Source organism: Platichthys flesus, chromosome 16 (assembly GCF_949316205.1).
Source record: "Platichthys flesus chromosome 16, fPlaFle2.1, whole genome shotgun sequence".
Taxonomy (NCBI): Eukaryota; Metazoa; Chordata; class Actinopteri; order Pleuronectiformes; family Pleuronectidae; genus Platichthys; species Platichthys flesus.
The window spans coordinates 3417905-3443438 of NC_084960.1; the positions used below are offsets into that span (position 1 = coordinate 3417905).

Consider the following 25534-nt stretch of genomic DNA (forward strand, 5'->3'; position numbering starts at 1 on the left):
CTTTAATTTATGAGAACAAAAATAATTAAAAAATAAAAAGGAAAAAGTTAATGTTCTGTATGTAGAGTTCAATTTCAGCATAGTCCATGTTAGCGGTGAACAAAAATAGAGGGAGGGGCACTTCCTACTTACAGAGCAGGTGACAGGGGTGTGGCCTCAGGCAGGGCAGCGCGGCGGCGGCGGCGAGGAGAGAGCAGCCTCGCCGTAGCGTAGCCTGGCCTTAGCTAAGTCTAGCTCAAGCAAAGCTTGAGCCACAGTAGACTAGCCGCAGCGAGGGTAGCGTGGGCTCGGGGCTGCGCTAGTCCTCGCCCAAGCTTCTGTAATGTCGCAGTGGCAGCAGCACAAGCACATGGAACAGGCTGAGAGACACTCAAAGCATCATGGGTAGGACGGGGAGAGGGGGTGAGAGGTGAGGAGGGAAAGGCGAGAGGACAGAGCAAGGTGTCTTCGAGAGCAACGTAAAAGGGAGAAGGGTTATTTGAAGGTTTAGTAGACAGACACAGGAGCTCTATTGTCCAAATATCCCCAACTTCTAATTCTATCACCTTTTTGTGTATTAACTTCCCCCATATACATCAAACACCAGGCCACATCATCAATACAACATTTAGTCTGATAGAAATGGAGCTAACCTCTGCTCAAAACAAAAAAACAAAACAAGCAGCCCATCATTAAATTTCTCTTTATTTATGTTGACTAGGAAGAATAATCTCTGTCCAATCAGATTCAGCTCTGTGTGCGAGATAAAGTGTTGTCTGAGCCTGTCCGGGAAATCTAGAGGGATATTTGAGGAAGAGAGCACTGGAGGGTGTGTGAGGTTCAGTGGCAGCTGGACAGACGGACAGAGACAGACAGACAGATGAAGCAGACACAAGGACCACAGCGCTTCGCTTTCTGTACCAATCAAATCAACACCTTTAATAGAGCTTATGCGTACCAAAACTGCAATACAACAAAATCTCACAAATTCACACAAGTTTTTCAAATGTACAAATGCTACAAAAACGGTTTGCAATCCAGGCAATAAAAAAAACACACCATAGAAATAGTTTTAAACTCTTTTTTCAAAAAGGCAACTTTGCAGAGAAGCCAGCAGCGAGAGAGGTAGGGGGTTCGTCGAGCTAAAGCACAGTCTGAACAACGGCCGTCTGAGCGACAACACAAAGACTCGAGCTGCGACGGGATCAAAGACACAGTATCGCCTGACTCAACAGCAAGGGGGGGGGGGGCTGTAAGATTTGGTCAGTAACCTTGGTCGAAGGAGTCGTCTGAGGAGCTGAGGCCCGCTTCCTCCAGCAGCAGGGATAAGTGCTTGTGTTTCTTCTTCTGAGACTTCTGACCGGACAGCAGGGACGTCGGAGGTGATGCAGGCCGCCTCTTCCTGTTCAGGCTGCCATGGGATTGCGTCCCAGAGAGAGGGGGCCAGCCCCCCCGGGCAGAATTGTGCTCCTCTGAATCTGAGTCTGGTGCGGAGAGAGTGCGGTTAATGATTTGTGAGGTCATGAGGTCACACGGACAAAAACAAGGAGTCAGAGATGATTTCCTCGAGTTTCCTCAAACTAAACCCTAAATAATCCTGACTTGATTAAACGCAGCGGCGTGAGCTGATTGGTTCGACCACGTTAAACAACCGACCAATGACAACTTTTCTACCACGAACATGCAACTGTTGAACAAGAGCAAGTGTCAAGAAGAAAGGGAGAATTGGAAAGGATTGACATAAGAAATATGGTTGATCGATAAAATGAATTGAGTTGGTTTGGTCTGGTTGTTCAGCATCACCTGCAGAATCTACCCTCACACTCACTCTGCTGTCTTTAAATCTATCTGATCATGCGTCTGTTCTGAGGTACTCACTGTTGGAGCAGCTGCTGAGCTCTGATCTCATGGGAGAGAACAAAGTCGCCGTCTTCTTCTGACCTTTCACTTTCTGGACGCTCTCTGAAGTGGAGGCCTTTGCGGCCATCTTGTGTTTCCCTCCTTTGGCAACGGAGTGGACGCCGTGCTCTTTCACACGGCTGTCAGCGGACTTGCTCTTCGACTTGTCTAATTTGGCGTTGGAGGCGAGTTTGCGGGACGCGCCGAGCGAGCTGAGCTGCGAGAGCGAGAGCGCTCTGTCGAGGTCCGACGCCAGCTGCTCCTGCTCAAACTCATGGCCGCGTTTTGCCTTCAACACCTGAGAGCGACACACACAAACCCCCTACATTGATTAAACCGAACAAGAGAATGAAGTTGTTGCTGAAATCGAAACATGCAGTCCGAGTGCGTTACCTCCAGAGTGTGACTTGTGGATGGCTCCTGGTCCGTCCAGCTCTTCTTCTTCTTCTTTTTCTTCTTTTTCACCTGCACTCCTCCACTTCCTGCCTCCGTCTCTTCCTCTTCCCTGGACACACAGAACCTCTTCCTCTGTCCTTCCCCAGCTTCAGAGTCCTCAGAGTATTGCACTGTCCTTCCCATTCTGAGATGAGAGAAAGTTTGCTCAGTATGAAACCAGAACATACTGATTAAAAGAAAATAATGATTTCAGCTGCAGGTCATCTGTTGACTCACTTTCCAGGCCTGCTGTCCAGTTTGGGAGGTGTGGCCAAAAGCTTTCTCTTCCTGGGTCGCCCTCTGCCCCGTCTGGTGAGACTCCGCCTCTCATCCTCCTGCTGCAGCCGGTCTCTGAGGTAAACACAAAAAGAGTCATGTGTCTTCCTCTGGGTTTGAAAGTCGGGAACATTACCATGTGTATTAGTAGCCACAGTGTGATTCAGTCATTTTCAACATGCTCCGACCCGTGTGACCCGTGTGCAGCAGCACTCACTGCTTGTCTCTGCGTCTCTGCAGCTTGCTCATCTCTCGCTGCTGCTCCTTGTACGTCTTCTGAAGCTCAGCCAGGCGGACACGGTACTCCACTTCCACTGCGTCCATCATGTCCACAGACAACTTACTGTACAGCTGCGGGGAAGAGAGGGAACAGATTAGGGAACAAATCGACTTTCATCAGTGGGTGACCGTGAAATGTTTTCATCATCCTACCGGCTCCTTCCTCTGCCTCCAGCTGTACTTCTTGTTGGGGTCCAGAGTTCTGGGCAGATCGATGTGGGACTGTTTCTCTATGGCCTCCAACAGGATCTGTCTGCTGGCCTCAAGAAGACAATCCAGACCCTCTAATGTCAGACCTGGAGTGGATGTAAGGAGAGCATTAGACTCTATTTTTATCTTATTATCACTTACATCTTCCTTCACTTTCTTATTCACTCACATTGGCCCTGGTTGATTTGCTCCATCTCTCTCTGGGCCATTTGGCTGAGCAGAGCCATCCCCTCAAGGGCCACCATCTCCAGAGGCCCCGCGCCGCTGCAGTCAACGCCCACAGCAAGGAGGTCTATCTGGGGTAGGAGTATTGGGGCGGGTGGGGTGTCCGGGCGGGTGTGGTTGGCCATCTCGCTGGCTGCCAGCAGGGCAAGCATCCCTGCCATGGGATCCTCAGGGCCGAAGACCAGTGGGAGAGGAGAGCTGGAAGTGGAAGGTGGATAAACAGGGGTCTCCTGTACAAGTTCTTTCTGATGGGGAGTGTGGGAGTCAACTGGAGTGTCTGGTTGTTCCAGTTCACACACAGCGCTGGTGGTTCGCTCCAGAAGAACACTCTTCTGAGCCAATTCCTGACAGTCTGAATCTGCAGTGATGCATGGTGGGTATCGTGTTTGCTCTGGATCCTTGATGGCGTTTGGTTTGGGCTCAGCTTCTGTGAGTGGAGGGGGTGGAGGATACGCTGCCTGGCAGGGGTAAGATGACACCTCCATCTTGAGTTGTTCCTCCTCTTCCTCCCTGACTTCTTCCAGCCTTTCGACTCGTTGTGGTGGAGGACTGGGGACGTACAGACGTAGCGGTGGAGGATGAGGCTTTGATACTTCCCCATCCATCTCTCTGTCTTGGCTGGGTCGCACAGGCCCGCAGCGAAGCGGACCAAGAGGTTCTGGCGCCACGCCCAGCAGAGGCCGCTCCACACCGGGTTCCTGTTTGAGGAAAGACCCCGTCTTTGATGGATCTAGTTTCTGTGGCTTAATGTCTGTGTCCAGGAGCCTTGAATGGATGTGTACTGAGGGCAAAGGGGCAGCTGCTGGTGGAGAGCGAGAGCGGTGTCCTAGAACCAGCTCTGTGTTTGTCCCCGTAGGTGCTGGGATGTGATGAGAGGGGAACGGGGAGCTAAATGGGGCGGTGACAGACTGGTAAGGGTAGCCTGGAGGGACATCTGGAAAGACAAAGACAGGTTTTAATCAATAAGAAACTTTCATCTTATCTACACAGCTTTACCTTAGTGCTGTGAAGCCGCTAAAAAAACTCACCAGGGTAGATGCCCTGAAAGGGGGCAGAGCCCGGTTTCCGTCCATCCCTCTGCTCCCTCCGTCCCACCTCCTCCTCAGACGCCTCCTGTTTAGGCCGCCGTGGCGAAGACGGGGGCGGCGAAGCAGAGCGGGGGGAAGGTGGGTGCGGCAGGGGGGTCGGCGAGTGCACCAACACTCTCTGCCCCGCTTCCTCTGACTTGAGCGTGGTCACAGGCGAGCGGAGCGGAGGCAGCGGGGTGAGGGAGGACGTGGAGGGAGTTGGCGTGCGAGAGGGACGGGGAGGTTTGCGAGGATGCAGGACGGGTGAAGGCGATGGGGAGCATATTGAGGAGGGTCTGGGTTTGGGGTCTGTGTTCCGCTTGTCTGCCTTGTCTTCCATGTCTGACCGGTGCTCGCTTGCCTTTAAACGCTCCTGAAACACAAGAGAGGACAGAGTAGAGTGTGTGTGCAGTGCACGTATGATGCAAGACTGTGCTTCAGGGTAAAAATAGCAGTTTGCGTTTGCACTGTTCAGATCTCCATGACAGTTATTCTCCTGCTGCACCACAGCACTGAATATGCATTTTACCCACAACTGGAAATTGAATGTAATTCATGCTCCAATTACTCCTGTTAAATGCAGCTGCTGGAAGAGACTACCAACTCTTTATGAAAATAAAGAGTTCCATCTTTACTGGGGACCAGTGGGCTCAGGACAGGGAGGGTAAAGAATTGACAGACGGCCAAACATGTTAATGTGACTCTTCATCACATCACAGAGAATGTGGGTTAACATTTGCATGTAATAATATCTGTCAGGCTAACTTTTCCACTGGATCCTTCAGGAAAAGACAACCTGAGCTAGTGAGGAAAGGAAGTACGATCTCCATGGCTAACGCGGAGCCGGAGGGCCACCATGATGCCCTCATTATCGTCATGCACTACATAAATGTGACCTGAGGACATTTAAAGTCGGACACACTCATGGTGGTGTCTGTATATTTTGTTGACGTATTCCATTATGGTGTTAATTGATGTCCACTTACAACAAACTGCGCGCTCCTCTGCAGCTCCAGGACCTGAGCTGTGTGCTGCTGGATCATGAGCAGCTCCTGTTGCCGCAGCATCTGGTGCTGGGAGAGGAGCTGGAGCTGGGCCGCGTGCTGCAGCGAGCTGCCCGGACCGTACACCCCCGGCCACACCGGGCCTCCACGCTCCAGAACCTCGCCTCCTGCAGAACAGCGAAGGGAAGCGTGAGGAAGACGGTAAACTGAGGTGTCCGAAATCACTAACCCTAATTAGCATCAATATGTTGCACCGAGCAGACAAATAAAGACATGTGGTTCACAATTCCATATAGACTCTGGCTATTTTCTTACTTGTTTTCTGTTAATAAAAATGAATATTCATTTATATTGCTAAAATGCAAGAAATGTAAAAATTCACCCAGACAGAGCGCAGCCTTCATACCGTAGTGTTGCAGGTGCTCAGTAGGGATGACTATTAGCTGCCCAGACTGTGGGTCCCTGGCAAACTGGTAAGACGGAGGTAAGGAGCCTTGCAGAGAGGGGGGGTAACCTTGAGGGAGGGTCTGGTGGAGTGAGGAGGGACCCAGGCCTGAGTGGGGAAAGGACAGGATCCAGTTTTAAAACCCACACAGAAGTCATGATGGAGTTACATATGAGAGCATACAGTGAATCTAGCTGCTTTTGATTTGTGTCTACACAGAGCGGACACATAAGGAGATCTCTGACTGTTTGTGCCTCTGTGCGTGTCTCAATGTTTTCAGATGTAGAAGTATTTTTGTCCTGATGCTGTTAATTCTGGACAGGGAGTGACAAAGGAGGAGGTGGAGGAGGAGGTCTGGAATGTCCTGCAGAGATCAGGAATGTCTGTCGCGCTTGACCCTTGGAGGCTGTTGCTGGACGCCACTCAACAGACACCTCCCTGCTCAGCTGCGCCAATCAGAAGAGGGCTCCGAAAGACCCAAGCATGTCATGTGTCGGTGTTGGGTTGATACACACTCTGTCTTTAGCACCAGGACGATGACACGGACACCTTCTGAAGAGGCCACATTGAAACTACTGTACTGCTAATGCTTTGGTACCTGACCACATCAGACAGTTGACCTTCAAGAAGAGAAACTTCTGCATAATGTCCATCATGTGGAAAAGCACTTGTTTAATGCCTGGTCCAAACTGATGTAAATATTTTGTAAAATAAACCTTTTCCACTTTTTTAAGCAACTAAAGCTTGCATGTCATATACATACTGTATGGGCTGCTGGAGAGCCAGACTTGGGGGCCTCCTGGCCGGGGCATCCACGGGTGGGAGGTCAGAGTGCCGTGGTCTGGAGGCCATCGCCCGGCCCCTCCCGTCACCATAAGGTTAGGGTTCATGAGGCTGGGGGTCATCATACTGGGCGTCAGGCCGCCAGACATAGGAGGAGGGTGCATTTGAGTGAACTCCGCCAGCTCTTTGGACTCTCTGGAGGTAAACGTGACACATTATTATTAATTATTAAACTGGATTTATGACAACAGAAAAAATTGTTTGATGATGTCATCAGTCACAGCGGCTCACCTGAGCACTTTCTCCTGCTCGCGCTCCAGTCGGCCGGTCAGCAGGCGCTCTTCATGGTGGCGAGCACGCTCCTCCCCTCGCTCCTCATCTACGAAGGGTTCAGGCACAGGGGAAGCGAGACGGATTAGACAGGGTTGTTTAGTGCCTGTTTGAGAGATTCCTACATTAACTGTGTGACTTACACTTATTACACTGGGTGACTTTATGAACCTTAGTTTGCTGACGCAGCCAGTGGGGAAGGTTAACGGCTGAGAATTTTCCTCCCCACATAAAACCCTGTAATTTGTTATTGTCCTTCTTTGTTATCGGCACATAACACTCCTCATTTGTTATCTGTGGTGGCCAAGGCCAGACTTAAAAATTGACCATGGGAAGATTGTGTTTGAGTAACTCTTCAGCGTGTGAGAAGCTGGACTACAAATGACTTCACTCGCTCACCTTAGTGTCACCTGACACAGATTGATAAGCAAACGTAAGGTAGAATAGTTGTTCTGGGAGGGATCTAGACAGATATTGGCCCAGTTCAGCGACAAAACTCAAGGATCACAAGTTATTAATGTTATGGTTTAATACGCCATCACCGTACCAGACGTCTCTTACATGCACAGAAGCAGCGGGAGGAGCCGAGCTGAAGCTGGGGTGCAAGATATTTAAGCACAAGCTGGTCGTGTTTGAGTGCGAGTAGAGGGTTTTAAATGAGAGCATTAAAACATCTGAACATGAGATCGATAAGCTCTAAAACTGAAAGACTAGGCTACGACTCAGCAACACTGAGATTCTCCACATGTATTATATTATACACATGCTGTCTGCGTAACGGTGAAACAACACATAAAAGACAAGAGAGGTTAAAAATCAGATGTTGGGCTGCAGCCTGGACACAAACACCATGTGCAATCTGTACAAACACACACATACACAGAGACAACTGTCACTCTGAGTGTCAGATCTCATCAGTTACTACCCTGCTCTGCTTCCTTACACACCGTCTTAAACCCATGCTGCTTTACTACGAGGGGCCAGCAGCAAACGGCTGAGATGGAGAGAGAAGAGAAAAGAGAAGAAGGAAAGCAGCGGCGGCGGCAGCACTCAACCAAGCCACCCAGAATAAACATGAGGATCTCCTCCTCGCACTTTCCATTTAACCCTCTTCCATCTCATCAATGCTGACTGAAGGTCCCTGAGCAGCAGAAAGGTTTTATACAAGTGAGCAGAATGCTTCAGTTCTGCTCTAGAAGTGTGTGTGTCTGTGTGTGTGTGTGTAGCCTGCATAGGGGACAAGAGACGTTGACAATCCCTGACATGCTCCGCAGGAAAGGTTTCAAGACTGTTACCAGGGTTACAGGGAGCCTGTACCACATGCTATCCTCCCTGCATCAGAGAACCAGCGCCACTCGCCCCCTCTCTCTCTCCACTCCTCCATCGCTGCTCCTCTCTTCATCTCGCACTCTCTTAACTTCTTTACTTCCCGGCATTCCTCTCTCTTCCCATCCATCAACCTATCGACCACCGTCCGTCTGTTCACATCTTATCGTTAGCCTCTCCCTCCTCTGCTTTCTGCCTCCCTCCATCTGTCACTCATCCATCCATCCACCCTTCCATCCTTCTATTTGGATTTTCACTTCATTCTTAACACAGGGGAATGACGCTATTAAACCAATCACTCGGCTCAAGCAAGGAAATTAATAAACCCCCAACAGGGATGCATGTGCACGCGCACACACACAAATACAAAACATCTTCACTGTAATATACACAATTCCTCATGTAAACTCTCTCACACACACACACAGCAGTCACTCTCAAGACTAATCCATTGCTTAGCAACGCTATCACGGTCTTATTGTAATTCAAGGCTTGTTTGTAGCTTTGAGTTTCACTCTGTAAAGGAAATGTTTAATGGAGAGAGAGTGGAGGTGGGGTTGAAGAAAAGAGGAAGAGAAGGGGGCCCGAGTGGGACCAGGAGGGACGGCCCCTGCAGAGACCTTCTCAGAGAGGGAGAGAGGGGGAGAGAGAGAGGCTGAACTGTGGATGGACAGAATAAGCATGGAGCGGAGAGAGAAACAGAAACAAGAGGAGATGGAGTGGGAGCACTGTCGTTGAATGACCTTGGTGTCCAAGAATAGAGAGCACTAAGGCAGAAATTGCTATGCAGCACGGAGAGCTGACTCGCCAAGAGGAGCCTTTCAACAAAATAAATCCTATGACACGATTAGCGAAAAGTTCCTTTGACTATTATGGTCATGTTACACGCATGAACACCTCAAAGTCAAACGGGGGCGGAGGAAATATGACTTTAATCCGAAAGAAAATGAATCCTCTATTATTCATGGAACCAAAATGAGGAATCACTTGTTCTCGGTTCATTTAACTAAACGGATCCATGTTCCCTGCAGGACCAAAGTCCAAAGCAGAAGAAGGAGAAAGTACATTTGTAAATGTTTCAAATATATTAAATACACTTGGTTTAACTTGCAAGAAAGAAATATAAAGATAAGCCTGACCTTCACCACGTTACAGTGCCAAAGTCCTTTTAACCATTGAATTATTCAGCTGTATGTTTCTATTCACATTTATTAAACACAACCAACAAAGTTTTACTTGAGTTGTTTGCAGAATGTGAGTCAAACCATCTTACCTTTAATAGCAGTTTGCAGAAGGGGTCTCTGTGGGTCTGAGGGGCCGCTGGCTGGTTTGCTGCTGCTCCCACTGTCCCTCTGTCGGGCCACAGCCACAGCGATGCCCACCGGAGGGTGCCGCACCTCGCCCTCCCCCTCCCGGCCAAACGAGCGAGCGCTGTCCGGCCGCTCCTGCTCTCTCTTCAGCTGGGGAGGAACCCTCAGCGCCCCTGGACCACCAGATCCGACCGATGCCCTTTCCCTCTCTCTGTCCCTTTCCCGGTCTCTCTCTTTTTCCCGGTCCCTCTCTCTTTCACCATCCATGCCAATGTTACCCAGACCCCCAAAGGGCCCTCGGCCGTCTGCGGCAAGTCTGGCTGACCCAGGACCTTCAGCAGCAAAGTTTCCACTGTATTTGATCAGACTCTGCATGGCTGAAACCTCCTGGGGGTCCGATTCGGCCCCCCCAGCTCGCTCAGCCCCACTGGACCCTCCCACCATTGACCCCCCGGGTCGGTAGAGAGCTGATGGGTCCAGGTAGCGTCTCTGACTCCCCTCCTCACCTGAACGCCCATGTCCATGTTGGGAGGTGTGAGTCTGGGGAGAATGGCTGTTGGAGTGTGGGTTGTTGTTGTTGGTGGGCCGGTGACTTGTGTGGGGGGACAGTTGTGTTTGTGTAGGTTGGCTGTGGGGTGAGGAGAGTGTGTGTCCGTGTTGAGCTGCCAGAGCAGCCATGTGAGTCGTGGCATAATTAGCCAATGGGCTGATGTTATTCCACTTAGGCTCCGCCCCTGCACGCTCCACACCCAATCGGATTGAGTGTTTAGAAGTGTCCCTGGTTTCTGGGCTGAACCTTGATTGACTGGAGGAGTACGATGTGTCCTGGCCTCGTTTACCAATGGAACCATTGGAACAAATGACTGAACCTTCCTCTCTTTGATTGCTTGAATCGCCAGACTGGGAGAGTCGAGGATGATCCATCAGGCTCCTCTCAGGAAACCTGTAGCTCTCCCGTTCCCTTTCTCTCTCCCGTTCACGCTCCCTCTCCCTCTCCCGCTCTCTGTGTTTGTCGCGGGCCTGTGAGGCGATCTGGATCGGCCCAGCCCGCTCGTCGTAAACCTCCACAGAAGGCACATATGTCGGTGCGGTGACTCGCTGCTCTCTGTTGGGGTCTCTGGGCGTGGAGGGGTGGGGCAGACCAGCTAGCGCAGGCGCAAGGGCATAGGAGATTTGAAGATTCGCAGCCGACGTTGCCGCAGAATCGCTCCGCCTCAGTCTGTCTGGTTGAGAGTTTGAGTTATTTGCGTTATGGTTGTAATGGGGTCGAGAGCCGCCCTCTTCATCCCGACTCCTTCTGTCCGTTTCTGGTATATGGAACCTGCTCACACCCCCAGGTGAAGGGAAGGTGGGCTGTAGAGGAGAAGGCCTGGATCTAGCCTCCACTGTGGAGGGATGGGAGTTTGATTTATGCTGGTGGAGGTGAGGATGAAAAGACCAACCATCTCTGTCTCTCTCCGTTTCCCGGTCCCTTTCTTTCTCTCGCTCCCGGTCCCCGCTCCTCGCCCGGCGCTCCTCCTCGTTCCGCCCATCTTGCGTAAGGTCCACCACACTGTGAGGCCGCTGCTCCTCTCTTGACCTCTGCTCCTCTCTTAGGCGCTGCTCCTCTCTTAGCCTGTGCTCCTCTCTTGACCTCTGCTCCTCTCTTGACCTCTGCTCCTCTCTTGAACGCTGCTCCTCTCTTGAACGCTGCTCCTCTCTTGAACGCTGCTCCTCTCTTGAACGCTGCTCCTCTCTTGACCGCAGCTCCTCTCTTGAACGCAGCTCCTCTCTTGACCGCTCCCTGTCCCTCTCTCTCTCCCTCTCCGCCCGGTAGAGCCGGTCCCTACCGCAGTCCCGGGACGTCCTCTGAGGGGGCGTGGAGCTGGACAAGGAGGCCGGTGGCGCAGTTGGAGGATGGAGAGGAGACTGGCTCAAGGAGGCCGGCAGGTAGAAACCCTCTGCAACAAACAAAACATTAAAACACGAGTCTAAAACCAACAGATGATCCAGATTCATGCAGACTGCAGCACAGACGTGAACATGATGAATATTAATCTGTCAACTTGCTGAGAAAAAGAAAATAAAAGAAATCCTGAGTTCCACCTGTCAGCCGAACGACTCTGGCTGCAGGTCTGCTCACTCTAAAGAGAATTATCTCTAATCCTGCTGCTACTGATGTATGGCAGGATATGAGAGGATATGTACTCTGAACTCAGCCATTTGTCTCCATGAGGGTCTTTGGTGACAGTGACTGACCTTTATGTGAGTCGTAGAGAGGGTGCTGTGACAGCGAGGGAGGTTCAAGGTGCCCCAGGGACAAGTAGGGGCTGGAGTACAGGCTGCTGGGCATGGGGGGGTAGCCTGAAGACACACACACACACACACACAGAGCATGTTACACACTTATTCACATTTCTGACATATCATTGATGTAATATCTTGGCCTCCTTGAGTTTTTAAGCCTTTTGGAGGATTAGGACGACCCCAGGATGTGGATAGAAGCATATTCTGTTGTCAGCTAACAAATCTAGATGAATAGTGCATTCATGTCTCGTTGGACAAATGGGATGAATTTGTTCCTGACGGGGAAAACATGAACGCCTCCTCAAAGTGAGTATGATGGAGAATTATGGAGTCTATTCCAAAGAAAGATCCACACAGACTAACAGGAAATGTTTGGTTGCGGTAGTTTCTCAGTTTCTCAAGAAACACTTGTTATGTGGAACTCCAGCGAAACCAGTTCTCCAAGATACTCATATCCTTTTTCTCAAAATATTAGACATTAAATTATGCCAAACTAGGTCAAATTCCATTTTTCCTTCAATGTGACTGTGATACTCCATCGTGAGTCAAAGCAGCTTGAACAGTCTCTTAAGACACACAAATATTTATATTTTAACATTTGACTTGTACTGTGGTGGGAAAGCTATTTATAAGCAGTTACTATGATGACGAGTCATGTAGTAACATTCAGTTCCATGAAATGGTGGTGAATACTAATTTAAATAATAAGCTCATTTTATTCCTAATTTCAGTCTTTTTCTGAGAATTTGCTGCTTGTACACTGTAAACATCTGAAATGATCTCCATGAATTCTGAGCAACAGTTCAGCCATTTCATTTTCTAAACAGTCATCACGTTGGTAAGATTCATTTTCCGTTCACACTTTAAATCGTGTTAATCGTTCTACACTGACCCAGTAGTTTAACCTCTTGTCACCTAAAACAATTCATTTTGTCCACGAGTGTTGGGCAAGAGTCTGCCCATCAGCCAGCTGCTGCTCTCAGAGACCAGATCTTAATATAGACAAAGCCTTGCACTCTGGTGTAATGCTCTGGATGTCAGGGCAGAGCTGGTTGCTACTCGGTCGCTGGCTGATGACACCGTGTTGAGACACAAGTTAAAACCACCACCCAGAATGAGTGAGACATTCCCTGTTCCCACACTCCAGCCATTCCCAGAAGAATCAAAGTGCCGCTTAGTGTCCCAGCACTAAGTGTCGGGGAGCAAAGCTGAAGTATAAATCTGTCCGCTGTCCGTTTTGAGACGGGCAGAAATGGAGACGGCCCGGGGAGGCGGGTGGCTGGGGCGTCAGCGGTGAGAGGACGGCACACAGAGACAGAAATATAAGAGGAATGATGTGACGAGAGCAGAGGAATGCAGGATAGGTTTCTTGCAAAGCTCCCTTTAACCACAGTTAACAGCCAGCCTTGATCTCTGACAGGTCAGATACGGGCGCTCCGGTGACGCTGCGGTGCATCGCAGGCATATCCAACGTAACTGCTGCCTGGAAAAAACCTCTCCAGCTCTGAGAAACTTCAGCTGCTATTAAAGCCCCTCACCAGGTATTAAGAGTCTCTTTGAGCCAGTGAAGGATTCTATTCATATCAGAGCAAGTCAAGCCTGCACGGCTACAGGAGGTTTCAGCTTCTTTAGCTCTATATACTCAAGCTTCAGCTCAGGCTCAACTTTAAGTCAGGCGTCTAAAGTCCACACGTTCTTCATCCCTCCCTTCTGTGGCTTCATGGGAAGTCAAGCAGGGTGCGTCTTGGCAGGAAACAAGTGGCTGACCCGAGCTTCATTAAAGTTACCTCCTCCTCTTCGCGGCCTGGAGGAGAGTTTAGGTCAAAGCCGACATTAAGCCCCTTTTCCACTGGTCAAAAAAAAAAGAAAAAAAACACCCAATAACCTTTCGTCAGCAATGGGAGATACAATCGGAATTCACTCCCAGGCCAAATGAGGGGAGTTAATCGTCTCGGGTGATGGAAACATTACACCTGGCTGAACCTGCTAATTTCGCAGGACAGCAAGGTGAGAGCTCCTCGATTTACAGTGTGGGATATCGAACATGATGCAACAGTGAGGTAAACTCCTCCGCTGGCTGGATGGGAAACGTGTCAATAACCTTTAAGCAGGATTTCCATCTGTTAGAAAACAGTGTAAAATAGGTATAATATTTACTCCCGGGTCAAAACACTCCAGCCAGAACACGCTACTCTTCATCTTCCTCTTCCTCAAGAAGCTGCACATTTTCTGGAGCAACATTACAACATGCATTGAAGAGATTCTGGTTTACCAATGTATGAAATAAACTTCATATACCTGCTAATCTTGGTGTTAACGAGGTTTCAGATTTGTCTGGTTCAGTACAAAGAAAGAAAAACGGTTTATGACTATTTCCTGGCTGTGAATTTACTTCAGTTGTAATCCTGTGCCTGCGCCGCACCCTTGCAGTGACCCTGAATAGCACAAAGTAAACTCAAGACAAAAATCTCAAGGAAAATAGAAAAAAAAACTAATCACATATAATCTGATTTGCTGTGTTTGGTAAAGCACCGAACAAGATCTGTCGTGCAGGTGATGCAATCGGCTTTAAAAATGGAATCCATTCGTCCTTCTCGCTTTGCCGTGCCAAAACACACTGTGAAATGTGTCTCCTCCTATCTGACCTTCTACTCCAGCGAGATTTGATAAGGAGACACAGAAGGACACGAGGGAACGTGGAGGGAACAGAGATTCAATCGCACACTGAGCAGGCCAGAGGGGAAGGACTGAGAGGACAAAACACATGAAAGAGATTCCCGGTCCTTCAGGGGTGTGTCTGTGTCTAAAAGCGTGCTCAAAAGCTAGGTCAGGAAAGACGTGTCAGAAAGTGGGGCAGGAGCGATAGAGACGGAGACAAAGTACTTACTGGACAGGAAGTTCAAAAAAAGAACAAGTGAGAGAAAGATAGATTACAGTAACGCATGACAGGCGATAGTAAGAGACCAGTCGCGGACAGGGAGAGCGAGACGCATTTAGGACAGAGCCAGGAGTGGAGCTACCAGTCGAGACAGAAATGGAACAGGATCCCAGTGGAGCAAGCAAAGAGGAGCAGAAGAGGAACAAGCCTCCTGGGCATTGGACGGGAGCAGACTGTGATGTCATGTGTCTTCTAGCATTTCAATTATATATGGGGACAGAAAGGAGGTCAACAGCAAAGAGAGGGAGAGACGGAGAGAGAGACATAAATGTTTGTGGAGGCGAATTTACCTTCATGAGTGTGTGATGCCCAGAGCTGAGCCATCTGCAGGCTGCTGGGATTGGCCGATCTGTACGCGGGGTCAGAGGTCAGGGGGGAGGGGCCTGGATAACCAGACAGGAAGTGACCGGAGCCTGTAGGGAAGGCATCGCCTAGGAAGAAGAGAAAGAAAACTGTCTGTCACCCTCGTACCACAAGAACCCATCTCATAACAGATGAAGACGATCGATGGTTACTATACATTCTATCACTTTCCCCATTGTGTGTGTGTGTTTGTGTGCACAATCAATAGTAATACACGCTGATGTGCCTATGCCGAGGCAGTCTGTTGTAATCACATTATTACCGAGCCACCGCGCACTCCATTTCAACAAGAGAGACCACAGACAGACTGCAGTCCGGAGAAGACGACAGTTAATGTGACCACGGCCTCGAACCGCAGTCGTCACAACAGCACTGGGCTCATCCTGTGGTGGTGAGGCTTCTTCAACTGGGAGGAAGCAGTGAGGTGACGGTGGCATCACATCCGCCTTGTTGATCACACACACACACACACTCTCGGGTACAAAGTCAGCAGGACGTTTTCCACAGGATCCACCGTGACCAACCGGCTTGTTGACACTAACTTTATTATGTTTTTAAAAAAACACATTACCTCTAAAGCAAATATCCGTTCGACAAAAAAAAGACCTATTTAAAGTGAACAAATAATCTACTCTGCACAAAGTGAGGTGTGTGTACAAAACACATGTTGAGGTCACACACCTCACCGTTAAAACCAGATCCATCCCTCTCACCCCCACAGAGTGAATTCTCATAAAATATTTCATATCTCAACATGATAACAGCTATCGATTGTTTTTATTACACTTGTTTTTATTAGAGCCCACTTCCCCCCCCACGTTTGTGTGTGTGTGTCTGCACCATTGACTACTAGTAAACTTTGAACCTTTGAACCTTTACTGCCTCTTTCAATCACAACCTTCTCTTGAAACGGTTCCACGTTTAGCTGAGGTTTCCCCTCCACCCCGCCCATTACCGAACGCACCACACAGCCATTACCCTGATAAAACTAACCATGTGTGTAGGGGAAAGGGTGCTGCCTGTACCAGGGCGAGGGGGAAGGGGCTGAGTGGGTGTGTGAGTGATTCTGTATTAGTCCTGTGGGAATCTGAGAGACATGCTGTGCTTGCTGAGTTTTCCCCTGCATCTAAATCAGTACATTAAAACCACAGTCCGTCAGCGCCTCTGCACGCACGCACACACACACTAACACACACACACACACACCTTAAATCAATAGCAAATGCTGCTTTCCAATTAATCACAAACAGGCGTGTAGAGCCAGATTTATTCAAGCTTCTTCATGTCTGCATGTGTGTGTCTTTTTTTGGTTTGTGTACTGAGGGTCTCTCTGTTTGAGTGTTGTGGCTGCACTGCATCTTGTTATGATCACTGACATGTGCAACAGTTCTTTGTGTGTTTGCAGTGAATGCCCTTCGAGACACTGCAGGACACACACACACACACACACACAGTGATTAATCTTCAGTTAGTCTCAGTACGTTAACTCAGCTGGATAAACACGCCCCCTTGTCCTGTGTGGAGCGTTGAGGAGCAGCACAGCAACGAGGTTTCACTTCCACACAGACACCACCTACTGGGCTACAACGTGTTATTCATTATAGCATAGCCTTACTCATACACAGAAGTGATTAGAGCCCATCTGTCTCACTATCATCATCCATTATAACATGTTCATCAACACAATTGAAATCGCTGACGTCCAAAGAAAAGCATACGTCTCCCAAAATTGTGAAATTGAGCAACTGTGACCTAGTTCCTTGCAACACTAAATGCAAACCACTTCACACCTCGTCTAGCAGCACAGTGGCTTCACCTTATTGATCTCGTCCTCCGATACAAAAGTAAAAATTTAACCGCTGTCAAAGATGTTGGATAAATAAACGCTGCTGCACACTACCCACTGTGATAAGTGCACCGAGTCTTCCTGTTACCACCTCTGCCAACAAATCATATCCTTCTTCTTCAGGTAGAATCACAGTCAGCAAACCAGGATCAGGATTCATCTCACAGATTTAGACTACATCCACACAAATACGTTTTTATTTGAAAACATATCAACCCTGCTGCGGCTACACCGGGCCTCCACACTAGTTCAGAGTTTTATAGCAGCTGAAACGGTGACGTTAGGAAACAGCGGCTTCCTAACATTTTAGTTTGAAAAGTCTGGGGCTGCGTTTTTCAGATGTGCAGAAACTGAGATGTTGGAAATGATGATGTATAAACCACAGCTAGGCCTTACGCCGATTCGTCAGGCTCCTGTCACATGACCCTTGTGGAGGAGACCAGATCTTATTCAAGCAATCTGTGACCATTCCCATGTCCAGCACAACGCAGACGCCCGGTGTACGTGAGTGGAGCTGTGATATGCGTTTTCAGACGTGTTGGTACAGACAGGAATTTAAAAACTGATTCGTTTTTTTTATAAATACAAAGAACCCTTTTTTTAAACCGCCACTTTTCCACCCTTCACTCCATAGCGTGCATGTCGGTCAGGCTACGTGCCAGCGGTGTTGTTATAACAAATCATTCCTCACCTAGAATCCATTTCCTAATTGTTACCTGGTGTGTGAGGAACAAAATGTAGACATAGCCCCCTTGACACACCCACACACACAGACAGAGACACACACACACAGAACACATTCACACACACACACCACCTGTCAAGGATGTTGAAGTCCTGTAGGATGTCAGCAGTTTCCAGTTCCTTCAGGCCAAACACCAGGGTCTCACACACACTCTTACACACAGACACACACAAAGATGCCCCACTAGAGTGCAGATCAATCTTAGCATCACAGCCGCCTACAGGCCTTTTATTCATGTGCGCACACACACACACACACACACCTTCATGCCAGTGTTCAGTGGAAAAAATAAAAACCTAAATTCCCATTCGCCCTTCCTGAACAGTGTGAAGGAGGAAGAGGAGGGAGGAGAAGAACCAGGGGAAACATTTGTGCTCTTCGTTCCAGAAACAACATCCAAATGGTAGCGGAGAGGGAAACGTTTCTTTAAATGTTTTGAAATGACTCTTTCATTACCTCCCTCTCTTTTTTTCACTCTGCCCTTTCCTTCCTTCCTTCCTCTCTCCCTTTCCCTTTACAACTCCATCCCACTTTCCCACCATGGACACACACACACACACACACACACACACACCAGTTGGCACTCACTTCACAAGACAGATACTTTGCCATATTGGGATAAGAGAGTTGCCAAGAAACACGCTCTCTGACTCCCAACACGTTCTAAGCCTCCATTTTCAGATCCTCATAGGAAGCGTATCTCGGAATCAGAGGAGGAGGCGGAGGAGGAGGAGGAGGAGGAGGAGGAGGAGGAGAAGGTCTGCTGCATATGAATTCTGATAGAGACGAAGCTGTAAATACGACACACACACACACACACGCAAAAAAACAATACTGGAACACGTACAAAAACACAGAAGATACGAGAGAGAGAAACACTTGTATAAATGTCTGACACACACACACACACCACACCACACACACACACACACACACACACACTGTGAACCCATCTGTTACCCATCAGTGGTACTCAGAGCTGGGTTAGCTTGAGGGGAATCTCTATTGATCTCTGTTTTTTATTCCCGGCAAGAAAAACATTCAAACTGAAAAAACTGTGCAGGGCTCTCCGGCTCTGCCACAGCTATAACTGGCACACTGACACTGGTAACCATTAATCCTGACTGTAAAGCAGAGGAAGTGCTCCCCACACAAACACGGGGGTGAAATGTGTGTCTGTCAACAGAGACTGCATCTCTCTTTTTGTGTGTGTGTGAGTGTTCAGCCGAGCTGTGAGCATGTGGTTTTAAGTGTGTTAATGATTTCAAAATGTACAAGTCTGGGTTTCCTGTGTTCCCGGCTGTTTAGAGGAAACTATTTTGTTTGTGTGTTTGTGAGCTCAAGCTTAACACAAGCGGTTTCGCAAGTTCACAAATGCCTCTGCTTTTACGATGAGCTGGAGTTTCAACATTGTCAACTTTTAGATTTGCATATAACGGTGGAACATGTTAATAAATCCCCTTTTTTCCCCCACTGGTGAAAACGCCCCCTAACATCTGGCTTGTGTTTGGAGTGGGGATGTATGTATCTGCATTGATTCCTGGATAAGGTGACAATAGACACAGACTTTTAAATCGGCTCCTAACGGCTGTTACACAAACAAGACACCAAGGTGAACGTGCCAATTTTGGCAAGACAGCGCACCAGGGGTAAAAAAACAGGGAGGCAAACTTTCCTACTGGCAATGGGAAAGGAGCCAATTGCCTTTTTTACTCATGTTTATAAATACCTATGTATACCTGCTAATTTTGGTTTGAAGGCGGTTTCTCAGATGAGGCTCCTGCTTTGCAGTACCGGGCACTGTTTCCCAATTTGTAAAGGAAATGTACAGCGCACAGACCAAAGTCATTCAAATCCCTGTGTGTAACTCAGAAAATATCAGGTCTGGGAAATCCATGTATCAGACCTTACCAGGATATGGAGTCACCTCAGGATTGTCTGGTATTTTACTTCTGAACCAGATTGTATCGTATTTGGTAAAAACACCTTAAATGGGAAGTTTAAAAAGCCTGTGTCAAGAAAAGAGGGAAATGACCTCTGAGCGAAGGCTGTTAACTTCTGACCGTCATATCTTCTAAGAAAAACAGAACCAAGACAGGTCAAAATGACAAATATTGAATCATGCCAATGATAACAATTGTTTGCTTCCTCTCTTATATACAGTTATCTATCTAATGCATCTTGTATGTTTATGTAAAGCCCTTTGAGTTGCCGCCAGGTCTGAAATGTGTTATATAAATAATCCTGCCATGCCAATAGAGATTGTAGAGGGAGAACATATGTCTTTCCATTGCACCTATAAATAAGATGCACATCATGGATGTGATGACGCAAACGCTGCAGAAAAAAAATCTGTTTCCACATTGAATTATTGGAATAAAACGATTTTTGCCAAAACAAAACAAATACAGATGCTTAGGTTTCAAAATCATTCAGTCCAAGGTTTTAGAAAACACCCAAATTTGGCCAGTTTATATTGGAATGTCAGCCTTCACGCTGTTAAACAAAGAGACGCGGTACAAGGGTAGGTGGAAAACTACTTGTCGAAAAGAAAAGATAAAACAACTGAGACGTATCTTCAGGGACAGCGACTGAACCCTGTTATTAAACGGGTCCTGGTGCTGAATTATTTAAGACCAGATCATAAGCTCCAACTTTATCCGTTCTGCTCTCAGTAGTTAAAATAGATTTTCTATTTATTATAGAGACAAACGTTATCTTGCAAATTGTATTTCTCCACCTCCTCTGATTAAGATATTTGTCTATTCTGCATTTTACACCGTCTCCAATCTAGATCTTTCTCTCTCTGCACCATATGCACACACAAATACACACATGCATACACACACAGACACACCTTGCTGCTTTTAGTGTGACTTAGTTGTCAAAGCTGACAATGCTTGTTGCTACAGGTGCAACAGGTCTTCTGCATGTGGGGGTGGAAACTCGAGACGTCTCTGGAACCATGTAGAATGTAAGTCCATCACATGCATGTGGAGAAACCCACAGTTTAACTGCAAAGCTCTCAGTTCATCCGTCACTGTCCCGGCTCTGTTCTGTGTGCGAGCAGCCAGGAGACCACACACACTGTGAACCAAACTATACAAACACTGGTTACTGATTAAAAGTAAGGATTAGCCAAATGACTGTTGTGGGTGTTTTCATAACTTCAGTCTGAAACGGTTGGAGACGGCAACATAAACACATGTAACTACATAACAGGAGAAAGAGTGTGAGTGGTGCAGTGCCAGTAAAATCTTAACAATACCGACAACGTTGTGTTTTAACGTTTAAAACGGCTGAAACTCAGACTCATGTGTGTTTGAACCTCGTGGTGTCAGGCTGTTACACTCAAATCTGCTGTGAGGACTGCAGTTGTTATTTTAAAACACACACACACGTCCCGATACCAGCAAATGTGTAGAACCCACACACAATCATGCAGTGTCCCACCATACAGAATGGTATGCACAGTTGCACGGTCACAGGTGCACTGAAACACACACAGATCACAGACACATATGTACATAAAGACATGTGACGAGTACTAGTTAAACCTGTAGCACAGGGTACTGCTGTGTGCTATAATGACAAATATCTATTTTTTAATTATTTGGAAGATACTGGGTTTTTCCACAACACACACAGAAGAAGAAATGTTTATGAAAGCAACACACACACATGTTGGAGAGGGAAGGGGTCATTCCAAAAAGGAACATGACCTGAGAGTCGTGTCTTCTCTCAAGCTGAAGTGGTTTGGTTATGACACAAACTAGAGAATCCTACTTTACAAGTTACACAACAGACACAACACACTCCCAACACAACCAACCTTGTTTACCAAAAGTACCGACTCACCAGAGTTTAAAAAAGAGACGCAGCCAGAAGTAACGTGGTCGAGATATAAGAGTAAGAATATGTATTGTTAGTTGGCTGCATTCATAATCTGATTTAAGAAATAAGTGGTGAACGCTATCAAGTGTTCACAGGAAAGAAAAGTGAAGAAATAAGTAATAACTGATCGATTAAGAGAGGCTGTTCGTGGGGTGTTAGTGCTGAGAGGAAAAAAGAGTCCCGCAAGGAGAATTAAGTGAGCAAGTTATTCGGCCGAGTTAATCTCAGGATGATTTAAAACTAAATGGCAGATGTCAGTTTATGGTCAGAGGTGCAGGTCGCCCGGGCGCCTCAGCTGGCTCAAGCTCATAATTAAGAAACAGTCGAATGTGGCTCCTCTCACACGTCAGACCTGATCCCCGTGTGTCTTCCGTGTCACTGCGCATTCAGAAATGCGGGTCTCCGGGGAGGAATATTATAAACCTTATGTAACGGGACACGTAGCGAGGGCAACACGCCGCCAAACCGACAGACACAAGGCAGTGTGCGACCTTTGTGTGTCTGAGGGTGTTGTTTGAGTCAAAGGGAAGGTTCTGGCAGAGGGAACGACTTAGCTAATGCTTGAGGTATTTCAACATGCCACAGCACGCTCTTCCACAAACACACATCTGTCACTCTTATGTTTGACAGCTGTGTGTGTGTGTATGTGTGTGTATTGTTTGTGTGTGTGCGTGTGAGTGACTGTGCGTGTCATTAGTCTGCTTCTGACAGGTTTATTGTAGCAGGGCAGTGGAGCCTTGTGCCTTCTCTTAAAGGAGCCTGTTTTCTCTCCTGAAAGATTCAATTAAACTGAGAGACGATGCGTCCAAGCCACATCTCTTTATCTCACACAGACACACACACGTAAGAGTCTGTGTGTTGAAAACATATAAAACACACACTAACCACATTAATGTTAACGTAAACAGACACATTAACCAAGTAGAGTGGAAGTCAAATTGGCATCGGGCAAGACAACACTGGCCTGCCACGCACACTGCAGGAATTATACTTACCCCCCTGTACCTGTGTTGTGTGTGTGTGTGTGTGTGTGTGTGTGTGTGTGTGTGTGTGTGTGTGTGTGTACATTTGAAGGGCCACCACATTCATCTAGCTGTGTTTGAATGTGTTGTGGTCAGGATAAATCTCCTCCTTTCTCTCTGCAGAGACTCCCAGGGGGAAACCCCAGCTCTAGCTGCACTAAGCACATTCACATGCTTCTATTCCCATACACAAGAGCTCAATCCTCCCATCTACACTGATACTCACACACACGCACACACGCACACACACACACACATCTCAGCTCTCATCCTTTGAAAACAAAACCCTGCTTTCCACCTCAGGGACTGTGCCCATTTATTTCTCCTTTTCCATTTGTCTTGAGCGGGTTTCATCTCTATCTGCTGATTCCTCTTCTCTGCCCTCACCACGACCCCTACTTTTGAATCACCCATCTCTCTCCCCTCTTCTGCTGCTGAGCACTGACGTTGCATGTGCATGCTTGTGTGCACATGTTGGCGTGTAGGAGACAAAAGAGCAGAAAAGTTGCTGGTTCAGGTGCGTTTATCCCTTAAGCCACGCAGATGAGGGGCGTCATCTTTGGCCTCATTAAGCATTTGTTCCAAACTGCACTCCCAAACTCGTACGGTCATTATAAACATTTAAAGCCATCATCTACAAAAATGCCCCAAAGGATATAACAAAACTTCAACCTGCAGCCAGTCTGTGCTCCCAATTGAATATCTGCTCTGAGTGTCCGTAAAAAAAGCTACAGAGGAAATTATGTGTTTTTACTTGTCCTGCAGCTGGGGCCATGAGACTTTGTTTGTTTAAAGAGATAAGAACTTAGTTAATTTGCCAAAATCCATTTAAAGTGATGCTGCACACAATTTGATCGTGAAGTGATAACTAAATAACGCAATGCAATGTATTTGGCAGCAAAAATTCCATTCACAGGAAAACTCCTTGCTCATCCCTAGATTCCTGATACAGTTTTAAAAAAAAAATGTACAGCAACATGAGCCTTTGACAGAAAAGAACAGTTTTGAAAATAAAGCATCTGTGGCCTCGTCTCCTCGGTGCAGGCGCGTTTCAGACGGTTCTACCTCCGCTGCTCTTGGATGCGAGAGGGAGGGACGAGGACAGATGGCCTCAATCTGGTGATGAGGCACCGGCAGACCTCCAGTAGACAGAGGACCATTCATGGCCATTTAACATCCTTAAAGCGGGACTCAGACCTTATTGTGTGTTAATATATAAACCTATGCTAAACAAAGAGTAATAAAATGATGTCTTTACACAGGATCCCCTTTAGGCCCTAGCAGCACAAACTTACACAATCTATTTGCAGCTTCACAATGCATTTGAAACTAATGTCAATATTTCTCTCACACACACACACACATCTGGACGTGTGGAAATAAGAGACTTTACTCATTAAATTAGGTGGAGATCCTATTAAAAGTGAACTAAAATAGATATTAAGTGAGACCCCTGGGAAATAGGTGTGTGCTGGCAGCCATTAACGGTGAACCCTGCTATCAAGAGCTCAGCCAAACACAACTGTGCAGAAGATGTGGAGATCTTTTCCAACACATGTAAACAACAGCAGCAGCAGGGCGGTCTCGGCTCTTCTGATTGCACACCGGCTCCTTGAGCGATGGAATCATGCTGCTCGTTGCAATTAAATGGGAACATTATCAACATTTGCGGTTGCTGAGTAATTATCACGAAACAGGCCTGTGTGGTGTTATTACAAGCATGGGACCGAGATCTCAGCCGGGTTTGATGAATGTGATGTGTGGGGATTTGATTTTGAGGAGCGCCATAAAGCCAAATGACCTGTGTCGTACAGTGGTGTGTTTCAGTGGGTGGAGGCAGTGAGTGTGCGTAGGGGAGATGAGAGTCGGGGAGTGAGAGGGTCAGTGTGTGGGCAGAATAAAATGCAGCCCATTTTAAAAAGGACTGTTTAAACATACAATCTGGGCTGGAACAGTGGCCGGGGTCAATTCTACTTCACAACTGCTCCCCCCGCCCCGCACCACATAGACTTGTCCCACACATACATGTCTCTGCACATACACACACACACCACAAGCAGTTTTCCAGCTTGTTTCAGAACCACAGGAGGGAGAATGGAAGAACATCGTCCCAGCGAATCTGCTCCTGCTGCAAAGACGGTTTAACCAGCAAATACTGTTTGCAGGGTGAAACCCAAATCTCTCATCATTTCACCTAAAAAACCTCTCCACGTTATTCTGGAGGCACATAAATCTGCTGTGCCCTCGCACGTCTCTTTACCAGAACATCCGTCAGTCATCCTTACCCTCCCTGCTGCGAGCTGATTTTCATCTCTGACAGCTTTTCATGTGTTTGTGTGAGTGGAGTGTGTGTAGGCTCTGCCAGTGTGTCAAATTAACGCTTCATCACAGCCCTGCCCCTGCCTGCACCACCTCAATTACTAGACCTTCTGTACCCCACACCCCGAAAGACAAGCACGGCATTGAACCCACGCTGAACGGCGAGGACTTGGGGAACACAGACTCAGCTCCATATGATCATCTTCGGGGGTTTACCTCTGAAAAGAAACCCGCAACTAGAAACTGTAATTTGATCTGCGCCTGCAGCTTCACGGAGATGTAAGTAACCCGATGATGGTGTGTGTCAGACTTTCCATTTTCCAAAAGAGGCGGTCGAACAAACAGCATATTTGAACCCTGACCAGCTCCGACTTCCCCCTCTGACGGACCACAAAACTGTATGCAAACATTCACTGTTATCTTTTTTAGCACAGTGTTATTTTAAGACTGCCATTACTAAAAGGAGGAACAGAGCTCAGTGTGAAGGCAGTAAAGGGAAAGAAAAATCACCAGCAGCTCTGCAGGGAATAACATTAACTGACTGAAGCCAGGT

At 47.6% G+C, this 25534-nt stretch overlaps 1 protein-coding gene across 2 annotated transcripts in view; it reads right to left on the reverse strand.

The window, feature by feature from the left end:
- tnrc18 (trinucleotide repeat containing 18) overlaps positions 1 to 25534 on the reverse strand; it is a 43691-nt gene that overhangs the window by 15169 nt on the left and 2988 nt on the right. For both annotated transcript variants that reach the window (XM_062407647.1, XM_062407646.1), the window contains exons 3-17: positions 15083 to 15223; positions 11807 to 11911; positions 9532 to 11508; positions 6894 to 6981; positions 6583 to 6797; positions 5781 to 5927; positions 5357 to 5541; positions 4332 to 4743; positions 3248 to 4237; positions 3022 to 3164; positions 2807 to 2940; positions 2551 to 2664; positions 2272 to 2458; positions 1858 to 2176; positions 1251 to 1463 (exon numbers count right to left, since the gene is read on the reverse strand). In XM_062407647.1, the coding sequence (XP_062263631.1) occupies positions 1251 to 1463; positions 1858 to 2176; positions 2272 to 2458; positions 2551 to 2664; positions 2807 to 2940; positions 3022 to 3164; positions 3248 to 4237; positions 4332 to 4743; positions 5357 to 5541; positions 5781 to 5927; positions 6583 to 6797; positions 6894 to 6981; positions 9532 to 11508; positions 11807 to 11911; positions 15083 to 15223 (5370 nt within the window). The remainder of the gene's footprint in view (positions 1 to 1250; positions 1464 to 1857; positions 2177 to 2271; positions 2459 to 2550; positions 2665 to 2806; positions 2941 to 3021; positions 3165 to 3247; positions 4238 to 4331; positions 4744 to 5356; positions 5542 to 5780; positions 5928 to 6582; positions 6798 to 6893; positions 6982 to 9531; positions 11509 to 11806; positions 11912 to 15082; positions 15224 to 25534) is intronic.